The sequence below is a fragment of the Paramisgurnus dabryanus genome, chromosome 20, assembly GCF_030506205.2.
Source record: "Paramisgurnus dabryanus chromosome 20, PD_genome_1.1, whole genome shotgun sequence".
Classification (NCBI taxonomy): Eukaryota; Metazoa; Chordata; class Actinopteri; order Cypriniformes; family Cobitidae; genus Paramisgurnus; species Paramisgurnus dabryanus.
Genome location: NC_133356.1, coordinates 15757751 through 15776403, shown reverse-complemented (window position 1 = coordinate 15776403; position 18653 = coordinate 15757751). Strand labels below are relative to the sequence as shown.

Below are 18653 nucleotides of genomic sequence, written 5' to 3'. Positions count from 1 at the left end.
CATCCCTCTCTTCTATGTTCGCCAGTGCGCAAGCGGGAAGGGGGGGATCTCAGTTTGAAGTCTCCGCGTCTTCTTCATCTGTCAGACCATCAGCTCAGTCACATCATATCGATATACAGCAGTTTATTTCGAGTACCTACACCTCACAAGGCTTTGAACGTAACGAAAACAATGACCTGTTGTTATTTTTTGGTATTTGTTTAAGTGCTGATCGGTTGAGGACGCGGCATCATCCATCGGAAACGAGCGCAGGACGGGATGGGATCGCAACAGCGCATTTAGGATCGGCACGGGAATGGGAAGTTTAAACGCGCACGGACTGCGAGGACTGCAGAGCCTGGTTAACAACAACCCAGGATCTGTTTTTAAAGAAGTTTGCTTGGGTAAATGCGTTTTAAAGTAATCCTCACCAACAGCACATGATGTGCGACAGTCTGTGAATGTGGGTTAATAAATTGCTAGACTGCTCTTTGGCCACAATGAAATCCATCTTCTACACTCGCTTTTTCATCCTGCTTCCGTGGATTTTGATCGTGATCATAGTGATCGACATCGACACTAAAAGATCGTCGGTTCGGAACACGGCCAGCTTCTATTTATCACGGCTGGGAAATGCTCAGCAGCGGCAAGACGTCCGAGCGACTCGAACCAGCAGCAGCATCAGCATCAGCAGCAGCCGGGGCGGGAGTAACGGCACATCACTCCCGGTCATCTATGCCATCACTCCCACTTACAGCAGAGCAGTGCAGAAAGCGGAGCTCACCCGGCTGGCCAATACTTTTCGCCAGGTCCCGCAGTTTCACTGGATCGTAGTGGAGGACGCAAACTCTCGAACGGAGCTCGTGTCGCGGTTTCTCGCCCGCTCCGGGTTGCGGTACACCCATCTGAACGTGTTCACCCCGCGCAGATTCAAGCGGACGGGGATGCCCCGGGCTACCGAGCAGAGAAACGCAGCGCTCGGCTGGCTCAGAGGACATCGCATCTCTAAAGATAAAGGAGTTGTTTTCTTCGCCGATGATGATAACACTTACAGCCTTGAGTTATTTGAAGAGGTAAATAACACTTCTTCAAGCAACTACACTTGAAAAATAGTATTACAACAGTTAAAATAGTAGAGTACTTTCGTATTTACTATTGTAAACTGCAGTCAATTGTACAATGCTATATATATAGGCTATATAGGCAAACATTTGGTTATACCGTGTATAAGATATTACCCCTAAAATCATGGTTACTAGTTAAACTATGGTCACCACAAAATAACAATGGTTATAATGTAGTAAATGATAATCAATATGCAAAAAAAAACATGGTTACTACAAAAATCATGGATAATATTTATAAAGGCAACATACATTTTGTTACAATAGCAATGACGTGTATGTTGTGGAAAGCAGGTCCAATAATTACAATAGATTATATTAGATTCAGCATTGCTGTCTGTGGAGAGTACAATATGTGTACCTAGCTCAATGCAAATGACTACATGCAAGTGCATTTAATACAGCAGGTGGTATAATGAGGTAAGAATGTGCAAAAGGAATGGACAAAAATATCAGTAATGTGTGAAGATGTCAATAGACAGAATGGCAAGAGAAACCTTAGATGAAAAAATGTTTACAATGTTTTTTTAAATATTTTTTATACAGTATACAAGTGCTACTCTTATGCAGAACAGTTCAAAAGCATTTACTGTCTATCAAAAAATCATTTTGGACAGCAAACATTTGGTTACACACACACACCGTATATGATATATATCCCTAAAATCATGGCTACCAGTTCTTAACCAAATGTTTGCCTTCCAAAATTATGCTTGATAAAAAGTAAATGCTTTTAAACTGCTCTGCATTTAAGAATTGGGGCAATTAACCTCAATTTTTGTTGTTGTTGTTATTTACTTAAGTATAAATCAATATACAGTTTTAGGCAAAAATATTGGCACCCTTGGTAAATATGAGCAAAGAAAGCTGTGAAAATAAATCTATGTTTCTCCTTTTGAGCTTTCATTTAAAAAACAATTCACAAAAATCCAATGTTTCATTGATAAAAATATTTAAAAGCAACATGGTAATCACATCATTTTTTTTTTTCAAATTGACCACATCAATTATTAGCCCCACTTCATTTAACTCCCATTTATATCTCATAACAGCTTTGAGTCTTCTTTTATCATGTCCAATGAGGTTAAAGAATCCATGGCAAGTGATCTTAGATTATTCCTCCACACAGAATTTCTCCAGACCCTTTAAATGTTGGTGGTCTTTCCTCTTCAGTTCACTCTAGTCATTTTATGTATGGTTCAGGTCAGGTCAGCTTATAGTGATAGTGACCCATTTTTTGTTGATTTTGATGTTTGTTTTGAACCAATTTCTTGATGGAAGAACAAACCATCATAATTTCTAGCAGAGCAACATTATGTTGGTTTTTGAAATAATTCATAATTCCATGTATCTGAATAAGATGTCCAGGACCTCTGGTATAAAAGTAGGTTCACAGCAATAATGATTTGGAGGTATTGGACCTATAGACATGGAGCACGTATTAATCCTTATGTGAACCAAAGCTATCTTGTGTTCCTGCTGCCAATAAACTCTTTTGTTTCATATGGCCACAGAATCAAGTCATGTTTAGTTCCAGTACGGCAAATAAATATGCTGGAGGGTTTTTTTAGCATGAGAGCAGAGGATTTGTTAACAGCTCCCAAACAGCTTGTGGTAATGGTGGTGCAATTTACTTTATTTTTTTAAGCTTTCTGTCTCCAAGATTCAATTGATTTCTGAAGTTCCCCATCTGTGATGCTTGGAGAGTCTTTGTCCACTCAAATTATTCTCCTTAAGACAATATAAACACACGTCCTCTTTCAGGCAGATTTTAAACGTTTTATTAAACGTCTTCATTGGGGAGATTTTTATAGTTTTAAGTAACTATTTCCTTTAAGCCAGTTTCTACTTTGTGTAGGTCAACAATCTTTTGCTGCACATCAGAACTATAGCCTTTGGGTTTACCCATTGTGATAAATGAATAAGAGGATTTGGGCTTTGTATATTTCTTCCCCTATGAAACAGGAAGTCATGACTGGACAACATCATGTTTCTGGTAACCTTGGTGTGCTAAAAATGTTAATATCAATGGGAATATACTTCAGAGACTTTTTACTAATAAACATTTCTAGGGGTGCCAATAATTGTGACCAGTGTCTATTAGAAAAAAACATTTCTGTTACCCACCCCCGCCCAATTTCAATTGTTTTACTTCAATAAAACATTGTATTTTTGTGATTTTTTTTATCAAATCTCAAACGGAGAAACATTGTAGATTTATTTTCACAGCTTTCTTTGCTTATATTTACCAAGGGTGCCAATATTTTTTTCCACAACTGTATAATTAATATGAATAGTGCAATGAATTGCTCTAGAGTGAATCTAACGTTCATGTTGTGTGCAATCTATTTCTCATGACATTCTAAATACACCGTGCTTCCTGCACTTAAATGAAGGCGACCCATCACACTGTGTATCCAAGCAGAGTGAATTAACCCAGTTTAAAGCAGTGGAAATCATAGAGAAACGACAGAGTGACCTGACAGCTGGGAAATGAGAATGTGTCTATTTAAACGCTGGTCTGCAGAGGACAGACAAAACAGATAACAGGTTGAGGTGATGAGAGACACTTAGTTGGCAGTTGGCTTTGATTCACTTAGTTTTCTAAATTGTGCAAAATATGTACTTTTGGCTAGTCACCGGGGCAGTGCCCTGCACTGTGACCTTTAATAGCCTACTCCTTATAACGTACAACCTCAATATGTAACCTAGATAAGGTACCGTACAACATACATTTCGACTGATGTGAAGGGGACAGCAGATGTCCCATTTAAGGGTGCTGTGACAAGATAAAGATAAGCAGCTATATAGATGTTTTCTGTATAGCATTTGTCCCTAACTGGCGCATGAAAACAAAAACTAGGGTTAGTCAATTTAGATCTCAGTCAAACATGACTCTTCCTTGGCCAGAATAAGATGCATATTGGAGCAGACATCAGACAACTATATATGCAGTAACACAGAAATCCTCAAAATAATCTCATCGTCTCATTTATCTTATTGATTAATCTAGCCTTTAGTTTGTCGTGTCTAAACTGAGCCGCCCGCCCTTGTTTCCTCAGCTCTCTTACTCCTTTCCTTATTTCCTCAATGCTTGCTTTGTGCATCTCCCCTCCTTCCGTCTTACTCGCTACATTTCTCAAGAACACAGCTGGACGTGTGCATGAACATGAAATAGACCCTGAGGGGTAGAGCACCATCAGAGTGCTGATCACCTCTGCCCTATGAATACAAACACATTACACGGCTCAACACTGAAAGCTCACTAATATCATTTTACTACTCTACCAATGTTTGATAATGACAAATATTAATGACACATTAAAGCAGACACCCAGAAAATACATTAAGATTTATGCATTTGCAAGATGCTTTTATCCAAAGCTATTTTTATGTCCTCAGTGCAATATGTGTGTTCGCTAGGAGTCAAACCCACAATCTTTTGCGCTGCTAATGCAATACTTTACCAATTGAGCTCTAGTAGAAAATTCTCCCAAAAAGGCTTGACTTACCAGTGCTGTAATCTTATTCACAATATGAATTCAAGTGCGTATACTGATGTAATAGCAACAGCACAATGGCACTCAGCACGCTTAAACCCTTGCCAACAATTTACATCTTCTAAATGCATTCCCACTGCTGCTACAACAATTAAAAATTAGACGGTAATTGCTTGAAAATCACAGAAGGTATTTTTATACGAAGAAACATAGTGTTTTACCAATCCACCCTGTTCGACTAGTGTCGAACCTGACCTGAATGATTGGCGGTGAAGGCAGGAATCAAACCAGCTTTGTCTAAAGATGTTTGAGTATTGATGCTTGAGTTCCACTGATAATGAGAGACATAAAATAGGTGAGGCAGTGCAGTTTTATCCATTAGCAATACACGCGTTTAATGAATAAGTTAATTAACGTTATTACACCGTGCACTGAAATGCTAGATTCTGATTGGCCAGTGGCAACATTCCAAAGTTTGTTATTCCCAGAGTCTGAAACTAACAAACTAACAGCCTCATCCGTGTACATATTAACATAAATATGCATAATTAATAACGTATATGAGGTTATATTTACAAATGAATAATATACCAATGCATGTTTGAATGTTAAACTAACGCTGGGATTTCTTCTGCAATAACTATCAGCCGGCTGTACATTATTCCTTATGAAACAGCTAACATGGGAATGGTCTCCTAACTAACACCAAAGCACAAGTACATGCACTTATAACAACCAGATAAAAATATTTCAATGCTACGCTGATCCCAGTCTGGACAAAAGGAACAAATTGTGTGCACATTTAGGTCGTAAGTCATGAACGTTTCTATGGCTGCCGAATCCACACATACACAGATAGCAGGCACTGTGCTATACTATAATGAGAAGTGGCATTATTGATCTGAAATAACTTATCTTACACCATAAATTTACTGCCTTATTAGATCCATTTTGTCATCGAAAGTGATTTTGCCGCCTAAAGATACTAAACACGCTCCTCTACTACAAATGCATGGGTTAGATTTTTTTTATCCCCAGTCGCTGCAGGAAAATGTGTGGATCATAAAGACCACCAGACACAGATACCTACAGTTAGATTAGACTAGATGACCATGTTTTTGTTGCCTGTCTCTATCTGGAGCTGTGGGGGTCGGCACAAATGTCTCTGTTTTTTACTATGCGCTCGAAAGCCTGCAAGGTTACATACATAATGTGGCAAGAAAAGACTATAGCTTACCTGTTTAATCATGTGGTTGCCGTTTCGACCAATCACATGATCAGTGTATATGACATTGCATTCGATGGCTTTGCCTGTTGCTTTTGTTGTCAACTCCGGCGTGTTGTCAGTCAGCACCTGCAGATGACATCCTCTTTGAATTTGCCTTTGAGCTGTCTCATTCAAGAGCACAATTATGTAGACAGGGCTTTTAAAAAATCCCCGTTCCTTGAGGAGAGAAGAAGGTAGATAGGCATAAGAAACACACAGCTAAAGGGGGAAAATCATGGCTTCAAAGCTTGTCCAACACTTACGGCCGCCAGCCACACACACACACACACACACACACACACACACACACGTCATGCTGCTGCATGCAGCACTCACATAAATAGCACAACCATTAAACTTTCAAAGGCTTTCTGACCATTTGTTAGAGAAATTACCCAGCAGTACTTGTTCGAGAGATGAATCGTTTTTATTTCTTATTTGACAGTTTCTGTGTTGTTGATGGTTCATTCAGATGTGATGGTGTTTATGAAACACGAGAGCAATGTGTGCCGTCTCCAGCAGATTGCAGGTGGATGGATTTATTTATACTGAAAATGATCCAGGACTCATGATTTGAATAGCTTTACTATACTATACACTTTTAGTTTACTATTTTTAACCCAACAGTTGAGGCAAACCTTGCATTAATTGTACTGTAACACGTCACGTGTCTATATCTGCTGCCATACAGATGAGGTCAACCAGAAGAGTGTCAGTGTGGCCAGTAGGGCTCGTTGGAGGCCGGAGGTATGAGCGACCCCTGGTGGAGAACGGAAAAGTGGTTGGTTGGTACACTGGATGGAGGGCTGACAGACCATTTGCAATTGATATGGCAGGTAAGATGCCACTAAGATATCTTTGATTTCCGTCTATTAATGGTCTTTCATTTCCTGATGAAGATCTTTTGATCAAACGTTGCCACTATTTTTATAAATATAGGGAGAAGCACAGTGTTGATTATTGAGGTCAAAGTCATAATGAAATTGAAATTAATTTTTTTTATATTCTGGTATACAAATGACTAATCTGTGAGTTTTATTATTTTTAAAAAATTCAGGTGCCCTCTTAAAGGTCCCGTTCTTTCTGTGTTTTTGAAGCTTTGATTGTGTTTACAGTGCGCAATATAACGTGTTCAAGTTTCACGTGAAAAAAAACGTGATATTTTTCACTGTCCTCAAAAGGGCTGATGTCTTCCTTATTCTATGAAGTGAAGAAATATGTATCGAGTTCTGATTGTGTAGCTTGTTTAGTGTGTTGTGATTCGATAGCAGCTTAGCTTGCCGTTAGCTTAGCTGGCGACTGACATATCCCTGTGGGCGGAGTTTAGTCAAAAACCTTTTTTTTACTGACGTCATTAAAGCAGGAAGTAGAGGGCTGTAGTCCAAACCGGACGTTCGCTGTAGGCTTTGAAAGGCGAATTCTGTTAAAGAAAATATATTGCCTTGCAGTGAAATTTGAGCTTTATCATTTTTGACAGGTATTATTTATGCTATTATAGCAACATTACACACTTACTAGGGTTTAAAAAATGTGATCAGAAAGAGCGTGACCTTTAATCTTTAATCAAAAACGCTTATTTCATCCCCTTCTCGAAACGATAGGCTTGTTCGACTTCATGAGGTGCCACAAGAACCGACAGCAAGATGACGTCAAAGTTCCTCCGTTTGATTTCGCGAATCGCTCTCGCAGTACTTTAACATTATCAGGTTGTCAATTCTTGCGGCGCCGCATGAAGTCGAACAAGCCTATTCTCTCTTTACTTCTGGTCACAAGGAACAGCACGAGGGCGGGGCCAGGGAAAAAAATGCAGCGATTAGCAACATCACCCATCTTCCAATAATCCAGTCATGAATTTAAGTCCCACCCTAGCTTTTATTCTTATTTTAGAAGCCTTTTCACTCGGATATATGTCACGAAGGGGAATATAAGACAATCGCGACTTCAGTTTCATTGTGACGTCATATCTTTATAATGGCACTTATTACACAGTATTATTAGTTCTGCTAAATGCATTGAATTGATAAATGCAAATTGAACACAACCATCAGCTCTTTTCACTTTATGCTTTGACTGAAACCTTCCATTTATATTTAATCATTTGGCAGACGCATTTATACAAAACTGTTTACAGTGCACTGAAGGTATATATTTTATTTTTATCTGTATGTGTGATGCCTGGGAATCTGCTGCCGGCCGTTTTCATTGCAAACACTGCGCTTTACCATGAGATACAGGAACCTGTACTAGATGACCTTTATTAACTGAACTGATGACGACATTTTTAAAGTTCAAAACCATTACATTACCAGCATTACTGTAAATGTCTTGAAGGTATTGGAGAGGCAGAACATTAGCTGGAACATTATGTCATCAAGTTACACCACAAGGTTTCTCGCTTTTATCTAATGTTATTAAGATATCAAACTCCCCTCACCCACAGCTCAGTCCATCTTCTTCTGAATCTAGAGGAAATTTTGCACACATGACATCATGTATTGTGGATAATCATAACATCAACAATGTGGGCAGCAGCCTGCCTGCTCCAATAAGCACATTTTTTGCAGTTTGCTTATGCTGACACTTTTCTCAACTGGAAAACGTTTTAAAAGCATGTAAATCTGGCACTTTTATCACCACAAGGTATTGCAAAATTATTTATTGTGGTCAAACAGACCCTAAACACATCCCGTAACTCAGAAATGTAGGCTAAAAATGATCCTATGATAACTTATACTTGTCCATGCATATAATGTTGTAATAGGAAAAGTATACCTAAAATAATAACTGTCAGGGAAAGAAAAACCCTATAATTATAGAAAAAATAAGGTGTCGGGCACCAACCGCACTGTGCTCCCTATAATTGGTAAAAAACTACCTTTGCCAAAGTTAAATTCAGCAATTTTGTTGTGCATTTTAGCAAACGTGAGCTCTCAGGCAATGCATTAAAGAGGGTGGGGTGAGAACATGCTGACAGGTCGGAAATATCCTAATGGAGAAAGGCAGGGCTCGTATCCAGCTCGGGGGAATGAATATAACGCTGGAGAGGAGCAGTTAGTTGAAGCATCCCTTATTCCCCAGACTCTAGGCCTGCTTCTGAATGTTTCGCTCTTCATGAAACTCTAATAACAAGAGGTGATATCATCTTACTCTCATCTAATATCTATTCCTTTTCTCTATTCTAAAAGGCCATTGCTTCTCTTCCATAGCTTGCGTTCATCTCACTTGTTCACTCACCCATAATATCATCATCAGTGATAATGTATTCATTGTTAAGCCTTAAATGACATTGAGAACATCTTTTACAAACCCTCCACACAAAATACGCTCGCTTTCTCTCATCTCTGCCCTAGACTAAACCGGCAACCCTACAAGCTGTTTAAGGTTCATAAATCTGCCCGCTCCACTACGCTTCACTCTGAACAAAAGCCGAGAACAATGAGGATATTTAGTATTCCTGTGGTACGTCTTCTTCTGAGAGCAAACACAATAGTGGAGAGAAGGTCCTGAACCGCCTCTCATTGCTTTCAAGCGCAGCTCTTTACCTGAAGAGGAGCTCAAGTGCTTGTCTTAACATCGAATCCTTTTTAAAACACAATAGCTCTGTTTTGAGCATTAGGCGGAGAGGGGGTGAAAATTATATTTATTTTAATAACCGAAACAAAAGCTTTATTTGTGCCGTACTCAGTGATTAATGTGTGTGGAGAGTCATACTAACCTTTCCACAGTTTGAGAGGGCCCAGACATAATATGAAGTCTTTAAAATTTGCAGAAGAATGGATTTACAGTATATGTGGTAAAATAGAGAGTTTTTCAGTGGTAAGAGGCTCTCACCACTAAAAGAGTCAAAACATTTAATAAATATGAAGAAGGTATACCAACTAAGTGGCAGGGATGCATAAAAGTCCCTTTAGCTCAGTATACGATGATAGGCATGCGAAGGTCAGGGGTTTGATTCCCAGGGAACACACAAACTAATAAAAAATGTATAACTTGAGATGGTTTCAGAAGCGACAGCATAAACAAACCGTGGACCAAACTTAAAGGAACACGCCCACATTTTAGGAATTTAGCTTGTATCCCCCAGAGTTAGATAAGTACAAGCATACCTTTCTCATCTCCGTGCGTGCTATAACTCTGTCTGACGCAGCCCCCGCTAGCTTAGCTTAGCACAAAGACTGGAAGTGAATGGCTCCAGCTAGCATACTGCTCCCAATAAGTGACAAAATAACGCGAATATTTTTGTATTTATATAGTCACAGCGTGTACAAATAACAAGGTCCTTTGAGACACAGCCATCTTTTAACCGTATACACACTGGGAACTATATTTTCCGAAGGCGAAGCACTGCTACTTGGGCGGAGGGATTAGCACAACTCTGACCGAACTCTCTGCTCCTCACCAGGGTGCTTCTCGGGTGCTGCGAGCAAATCACTCCGCCCAACTAGCAGTGCTTCGACTTCTGAGAATAAAGTTCCCAGTATGTATACTGTTTAAAGATAGCTGTGTCTCATATGACATTGTTATTTGTACATGCTGTGCCTGTGACTATACAAATCACAACACATAAATAGGAAAATGTTGGTGTTATTTTGTCACTTATTGGGAGCAGTATGCTAGCTGGAGCCATTCACTTCCAGTCTTTTTGCTAAGCTAAGCTAGCGGGGGCTGTGTCAGACATTTACAGCAAGCACAGAGATTAAAAAAAAGGTATGTATGGACTTATCTAACTCTGGAGGATATGGTGAATAAGCTAAATTCCTAAAATGTGGGCTTCTGCATTAAATCAGTAACAACAGAGGCCCACTAGAGAGGATTATTTCTGATAACAAGCAAAATAAATAACCAGTTAATTACCTTAGTAGTTCAAATCATAGCTACAGTATCAACCATTCCACTAATCTAACGTTACTGTGTAAAATTAACTTATACAATGTTAGATACACATACTTGAATTCTTGCGTGGCTGCAAAATCCGCACAGCAACATGTCTCCCCTCGTTTTTGGAAACCGAAACATTTTTCACGCAACGTATTTGTTCCAGAGGTCAGTTTAAGTAGCCAGACCGATAAACAAGCACAGACCGGAAGTACGTTCGGTCCAGATGCGTAACTGCGGCAACGCGCGTGTGCAAAAATCGTCAACGTAGACGCGCGCTCTTTTCTCCAGGCACGTAGGCGCCACAGCCAGTTGAAAAAAATACTTCAACTTCTTCTTCGACGCGGCCGCGTTTTCTGCGCGGTAGTAGACTCAAAATGTGAACCGCCCCTAAAGTCGCATTGGATAAAAGCATCTGCTAAATGTGTTGCTGAAGGGGCTTATCAGTTTCCGTAGGTTACCTTACAAAATACCCTGTGTTATTTCCGGTTAGCACCTACATCATTTTCTTTTTTACACGTCAAAACATTTTATATTTTTAATCTAGATTGAAATAGATTTAGATCTTCAAAAAAAAGGCTAAACGTTAATAAGGTTTAAAATCTGACTTACAAGTGCACATCAAGTCTTTTTCATTATTTCTCATGAAACTCATGTTTTATTAATGTGCAAAGAAACTTTTAAAAGAAAGTAGCAAGGCAACTAATTGTGTAACATCATTACTGACGCATTAATACTTGCTGATTTCTCATTGGCTGAGAGCGCTCTTCCAGACACGCACGCCCGCACTCACAGAGAACGAGAGAGGGGGGGGGGTGATGTTACGTATACCATTTTAAAGCTCCTAAAACTGACACAATAGGGTTTAGTGTTTTTTAATGTCAAAATGATATCAATCGGAACTGTTTATCATTTTTTATATTCAGTAACTACCATACATTTACGATTAATAGAACCTCTGGCGGTAGCCACAGAGTGCATTGTTTATGTCTCATTCAACAGAACATTCAGACAATCCCTGGAGCACTGGTGGTCCAACACCAAAAGCCCATCCGATATCAAAGCCATGTCCCTGACTCTCAGAAAATAAGTCCTTACATCATTCCCCAATACTCTTACAGTGACATCAAAAGGCAATAAAGTCATTAAATAAAGAAATAGATCTAAAGAAGGAAGCTGGCTGACTTTCAGCTGCTAATAAACCTTGCGTGTCGATGTAAGGGGAGAAATGCTGTAACTACACAAGGACACAGTTAGCTAGAGCTCAAATCTACATTACATTACTGTCATGAGGTCGCCTCTGCGGATTTGAGGAAAGCCCAGGTGGCTTTAGCTGAAATGCATGCTGGCGCCCCAGAAAAACAGCCTGTATAGAATAAAAAGCCCTACAACAGAGGATTATATTCCCTATAGTTATATTTGAAAATGTTTTGGCACTGAGAAATGGAAACGAGAAGGTGAAATATTCGTTCTGACCCACATGCAGCTGCGGGTTCATCTTGCTCCCATGAGAAAATGCACCAGGGACATCCATGAATATGGAGTCCCATTACATTTGTGAAGCATTGCAGACATTTAAACTATTAGTGTACATAAAAGAAGCTTATGATGAGAAGTAATTTTTTTTATTTTACACAAATTGTAATGCTTATTTCATGTCAAGCTCATAGTTATTGTAAGAAAAAGGAGAGAGAGAAGCTACTTTGATAAAGAATGGTAAGCACACAGTTGACCCATTGAGTTCCATAGTAGGACAAACATATGATTGTCATTGGGTGTCGTCAACTGTGTGGTTACCGTAATTTATCAAAAATCTGCTTCTGTATTAAACAGAGTAAAGGTTTATATGACAGAATTTTCATTTTTGGTGAACTATCCCTTTAAGATGTTTCATTTTAGTGATCAGTAATGTACAACACATATCTGTTTAATGTTTAAAGGAATAACAGGAGTACTTTTCAAGGGTCCTGCCCTAATGTCAAGCTCAGTGTTTCGGTGAGGGGAAACCTTTTTATTTGAAAGATAGTGTGTCATAGATATGAATCTCTTACCATTGGCAGGCTTTGCAGTGAACCTGCAGGTCATCCTGTCAAACCCTCGTGCCCTGTTTAAGAGGAGAGGAGCCAAACCAGGGATGCAGGAGTCAGATTTTCTAAAACAAATCACCAAGGTTGAGGACCTGGAGCCAAAGGCACACAACTGTACTCAGGTCAGTAGAGAAGACTGCATTTGCAATATATAAGTGTTATACAAAGATCACCAATATGCAGGTTTAATTCTGTAATTTGTATTTATTTAGAAATTAATATATATCATTTTATACCAATTATCCTCTATTATATAACAGCTCTTTGTCGAAACAACATGCAGCTAAAAATATAAGTTTGGGCATTGTGAAAACGTGTCTCTTTCTGCTTCTGTCTATTCTTAGATCTGTGTCAGTAGTGCAATAGTGGATACAGAAATAGCGCAGGAAGTGCTTGCAATTGAAAAACACATTTCTACTTATTTGACCAGTTTCTGATTTTAAAAGCTCCTACATTTCAGCCATGGCCTAATATCTCAGCTGCTGAACTCAAACCTTTTCAGTCCAAAATGCGTTCTTATACATACAGCACATCACGGCTACTGCCATCATCGTTATTACCCAATTACCCTAATGGTAGCTGCACTAGGTTATTAATAGTGACTATTAGCAGGGATGACAATTCCACTAATCACCAACATAGCAAAAGCAGGACACAGTTATAACACCGTCCAAGGAGCTAAGGCGAAACTGTTATGCGGACTGTAAACACACTTCAGAGAATTCGATTTATTCTCGCGGTGCAATTCTGTGCCAATAAACTGAAAGGAAAAGGCACTGAGAGTTACATAGAAGTGTGAGTTGCCTTCTGGATAGAGTGGGAGTTTAATATACTTATATTTGTGGCTGTGGTCCAATTAAGCTTTCACATCTTATATGCGGATAGCATTTCGGAAGTAAACAAAGGGAGGCGGAGAGAATTGTGCCAATAGTTATGGGTGTGTTCCAAGGTCTATAATACCTGGAGAAAAACAATACGTTTACATTCCTATTAATCTCAATAGCAGTTGTTTAGCTGGTGCACGACCCCCTTGGAAGTACCTTAATGGAAACGCTGAATATTTTTACTAGCCAATTACCCGACTCGTAAACGTCATGACGAAATAATTCTGAATCTGTAGGAAATACTGCTGTGACGTTGCCAATTGTGTACACTTTTTATGCATTTCGAAGCCATTACGTGTTTAAAGTTTAAACAATGCAGATATCTCAGTCTCAGATGTCTATATTTGGTGGTTTAAATATCCATGCAAGGTCTCTGTTATATGTTTTTAAGGCATTTTTCATAGTAAGTGCAGCTTTTGAAATGGTCACATAGATAGCTTTGTTTCATCATGAATATTTAAGTAAAATAAATATTTAAATATTTAGATTTATATTATGTATATTTAATTAAGTGCTTTTTTAAGAGTCACTTTTTTGTGTTTTATGGCTTCTGATTTGTGCATTTCAACTCACCGAATTCCTACAAAGGATGTTGTCTCTCAAAAACGTGTGTCCTTTTTTTGTCACATCCATAACACATGTATATTTCCCTCTAAATAGACCACGTTTATAATATATTCTCCAAGAATTTATATTTCAAAATTTGATTGCAAATTCACATTTATTACGTTGAAATTGCTCAGGTGCTAGTAAAACAATATTTGGCTAATTCTATGGAAATATCAATTTTTCTGTCCCTATAGCCTTTAAAGAAATATTACACTTGAAACACCCTTTAGGGTTAAAAATTTTTTATATTTTAAAATGAAACAATATGTTATTTGAACAATTACACCTTCTTGAGCCATCAATGTAGCAATATTTGATTTTTATTAATTTATTAGAATTCCAAGCACCACAGAAGTCCTCGTCCCCACAGTCATGTACAGAGGGAAAATGCTTTATTTTGAGCTCAAAAACAGTGTTTTCTTCCATTTAAAATACAATAATGTGTCCATAACTATCAAATATATTATGTAAATTACATCAAAAGACAAAATGTTGTGTCACTGGTGTTTAACAAAAAAGCTCTTATTTTTAAATCAAAATCACACTGATGACATCACTTGACTTTCAATTTCCTGGAGATCTATGAAGAGACACCCATATAAGTCCACTGTTTTTTTTCAGTTATCAGAAATCTTCTCATTTATCTCATGATTTCATATGAAGCTTTTAGTTTATGTCATTGGGATGACCTCCCTTATTGTTTGGGAATGGCAAAAAAACTAGAATACAAATGGATTAAACTACTTAATTTAGTGAATATACAATGATTGACAACATGTGGTTTGACACTTTGTAGCAGAAATTTTGTAAAATGCAGTTTTCATGAATATTGTCACTGGTGTTACTGTGGTGTTACCTTCCTTATGGGTAACAGCAGTGAAGATCAGTAACACCATGGTGATTTGTTGTGTCACAGGTGTTACTCTGTTTTTTTTTCTTTCACATTAAATAAAATCTTTCACATGTGACATGATGATCATTTTTCATTCATTGAATTCTGCTACACTTAAGAACTAAGCTTTAACACCTTCATAAAAACCTTTTAATATTGCTAAAGAAGTAAGGTAACACCAGTGACAAAAAAAAGGTTCTATGCAGTCTTGAAGTACATGCACACAAAAAATAAAAAATCATTAAGCTGTCATTTATGTGTACTTATAAAGTCAAAGCGTAATCTAATAATGTGGTCTTAGTTTACATGTTAAAAACGAAATACATTTTAAGACATCTTGCCATGCTAAAAGTGGACGTTTCTGTAGAATGACCCATTTACTATTGTTTAATATTTTCTTCTAATAAATAGTTTCATGAAAATAGCTAATACTAAAAAAAAACTTTGAAAGTTTAAAGTTTTAAAAGCAATTAACACGCGGTCAGTAATAAAATTGTCAAAAATATTTACCATGTAGGTACAGATATGTATACATTTGGTACCAATATGTCCCTTTAATGTATAATATGAACTCTTAGGTGCAAATGTGTACTTTAAAAAATGTATACTGCCCCAGTGACAGCTAGAGACTGTTTTTTGTCCATATTTCTTTCTAGCAGTACAGCAGGGACTCATGGGGACATGCTAACCAGCCTAACCTTGACCCTTTGGTCAGTTCTTCCTCATCATCTTAACATAAGCAGGCATGAGAGGGCATCTGGCCAAAGTGGAGCACTGCCAGAGAGGTTTTTAAGAAAGGTCACATTTATAGAAGAGTTCTTGAGGCTCCCTTGCAGATGACTGTGGCCAAGCCTGCGGGTAGGCTAATATGGCCAACTCCTAGCATGCACTTTAGTATTAAAGGCGGTCGGGCTGGGATAGATTGGGGGTTCAGCTTATGTGTTCATGTGCCGAGCAATCAGACTGAATTAATTTGACAAGGACGACACAGAAACAGAGGGTGAAAGTCAAAAAGAGAAGAGAATTTAGAGAATCTTGTTAAGATTGGGTAAGAGAGGGCAAACATATAGACAGAATGAGAAACTATTATATATATTGTCCTAATTAAACCTTCACACCATTAAGACCGTATAAAAGCCAAATCAAAATGTAAACCCAAGATCAATGAAGGTCCTCTGTGACAATAGTTTCCTTCTCACCTATAGTTTCCTGTCCCATCGAATAAATTGGTAAAAGCTAAAATAATTTGTACAGAAGCAATAAAATGCAACTCTGCCCTTGAATGTTATATAAACTCTCATATGCCCATAAATTCATAGCTAAAGATTGCTCTTAGATTAGTCCAAAAAGTATGAAGTGTTTAAATTTTAATAACCTTTTCTTGGATTCCATTTACAATTACCAAAGCCCAAATGACTGCTGGCTTCACACCTCCACACTGACTGTTATATCAATGCTTTCAACATTCCCGTGCGGAGTTGTAGCTATTATATTATCAGCATTAAAAATTAAAGGATTTATTTCGTACGAAAGGAGAAGCATATAAATCTAATTCCTTATGCATTACCTCATCTTATTAAAAAAATAAATAAGGAAGCACTGTGGTTTCTAAAGCTGCATACTAAACATCTAATGAAGTTTAACCACCCACAAACAATCAGAAACAACCACAGGAAGTTAACAGTTTATATCCCAGAACTTTAGACTAAAATTAAGGCAAAACATTTTGGAGAACTCGATACCAGTGGGATACATATAACCCTTAAACTCTGCTGACCCGCCAGTGGGTCCACAACTGCATCATCAAAAATGTATAAAAAAATGCATTCACCTAAAGGATTATTAGGAACACCGGTTTAATTTCTCATTAATGCAATGGTGTAATGGTTTGGGGGATGTTTTCTTGGCACACTTTAGGCCCCTTAGTGCCAATTGGGCATCATTTAAATGCCACAGCCTACCTAAGCATTGTTTCTGACCATGTCCATCCCTTTATGACCACCATGTACCCATCCTGTGATGGCTACTTCCAGCAGGATAATGCATCATGTCACAAAGCTCAAATCGTTTCAATTTGGTTTCTTGAACTTGACCATGAGTTCACTGTACTAAAATGGCCCCCACAGACACCAGATCTCAACCCAATAGAGCATCTTTGGGATGTGGTGGAACGGGAGCTTCGTGCCCTGGATGTGCATCCCACAAATCTCCATCAACTGCAAGATGTATCCTATCAATATGGGCCAACATTTCTAAAGAATGCTTTCAACACCTTGTTGAATCAATGCAATGTAGAATTAAGGCAGTTCTGAAGGCAAAAGGGAGTCAAACAGAGTATTAGTATGGTGTTCCTAATAATCCTTTAGGTGAGTGTATATAAGTTGTGGAGCACAAAGTTTTGTGTAAAATAAGATAATATTTATCTAATTTACTTTAAAGTGTGTGGGTAGATGACTCATATTGCTAAATAAAAAGTAGTTGGCCAATCTCTCTTCTGGTTTTGCAGAAATACCCTTGTTGTGATAAACAACCCAATTTGCAGTGCCATGCGTCACATCACACCTGGCTGCAGTCATTTTAACAGCACTTGTGCCCTGCATTGTTTCAACCGGATATAATTAAGACATGTTATAAGCAAGAGCGACTCAGAGATCCCGATCCAGCCTCCTTCACACACCAACAGACCATAAAATAGCTCCCTTGTGATATCGGACTGAAAATGACCTTATTTCTCTGTTGTGTTGTACTTTTGTGTATTTTGTTTCCTGCGCACCTGCCTGTTCCTCCTTCAAATATTTGATGGCACTGCACTTAAGATTTCAATGGTTTCTTTCAGGTCCTGGTGTGGCACACACGCACTGAGAAGGTCATCCTGGGCAACGAACCAAAGCGACAACAGGATTCTGTTTTTATTGAGGTCTAGTGGACTAAACTCACTGTCAGAGGAATTGTCGAATGGACCGGAGGGCCGTGGGTATTTGCAAAAACTGAAATATAGGATACCTGCTCTGGGGACAAGAAATGTTCTTCAACCAATCAAATGCTCTGGAGTTACAACTATGTTCCTGGTTTGTTTGTTGATCTGCTGGAGATTCTCAACACACTGGATTACCTGTTACATGGTGGTGGATAAACCATGGAAAAATAGACATCTGTATGTAAAACTTATCTATTCCCAATGCATCCGGAGTGGAGTCTGGAAAGCCAAGCATGGATGCAGATATCCATCACTGAACCAGATAAAAAGGACTGGTTTTATAAACATTGCACATTAAAAGCCTAACTACTGATGGGAGGTTATGAAGGATACACTATCACTATGAAGAAAATCTTGAATAAAAGAGGACTTTTAAGGAAAAGTAAAATTCCCTGGAAATAAAGAATAATCTGGTAAAAAGTAGACAAGTCTGAAGCAGTCTGTGTATCACAGCACACA

The 18653-nt window shown here is 38.3% G+C and overlaps 1 protein-coding gene across 1 annotated transcript; it reads left to right on the top strand.

Annotated features, from left to right (window-relative positions):
• Nucleotides 1-18536, top strand: b3gat2 (beta-1,3-glucuronyltransferase 2 (glucuronosyltransferase S)). The gene is made up of 4 exons (XM_065296653.1): nt 1-1052; nt 6562-6706; nt 12806-12954; nt 18054-18536. The coding sequence occupies exons 1-4, from the start codon at nt 441-443 to the stop codon at nt 18138-18140; spliced, it is 993 nt and encodes a 330-aa protein (XP_065152725.1). The 5' UTR covers nt 1-440; the 3' UTR covers nt 18141-18536.
• The last annotated feature ends 117 nt before the right edge of the window (nt 18537-18653 follow it).

Excerpts from the sequence above, each read along its gene's own strand:
- b3gat2 (XM_065296653.1), top strand. The coding sequence starts at position 441 with ATGTGGGTTAATAAATTGCTAGACTGCTCTTTGGCCACAATGAAATCC. Across the intron at positions 6,707-12,805 it reads ATTTGCAATTGATATGGCAG|GCTTTGCAGTGAACCTGCAG; the intron begins GTAAGATGCCAC and ends TACCATTGGCAG. Across the intron at positions 12,955-18,053 it reads AGGCACACAACTGTACTCAG|GTCCTGGTGTGGCACACACG; the intron begins GTCAGTAGAGAA and ends GGTTTCTTTCAG.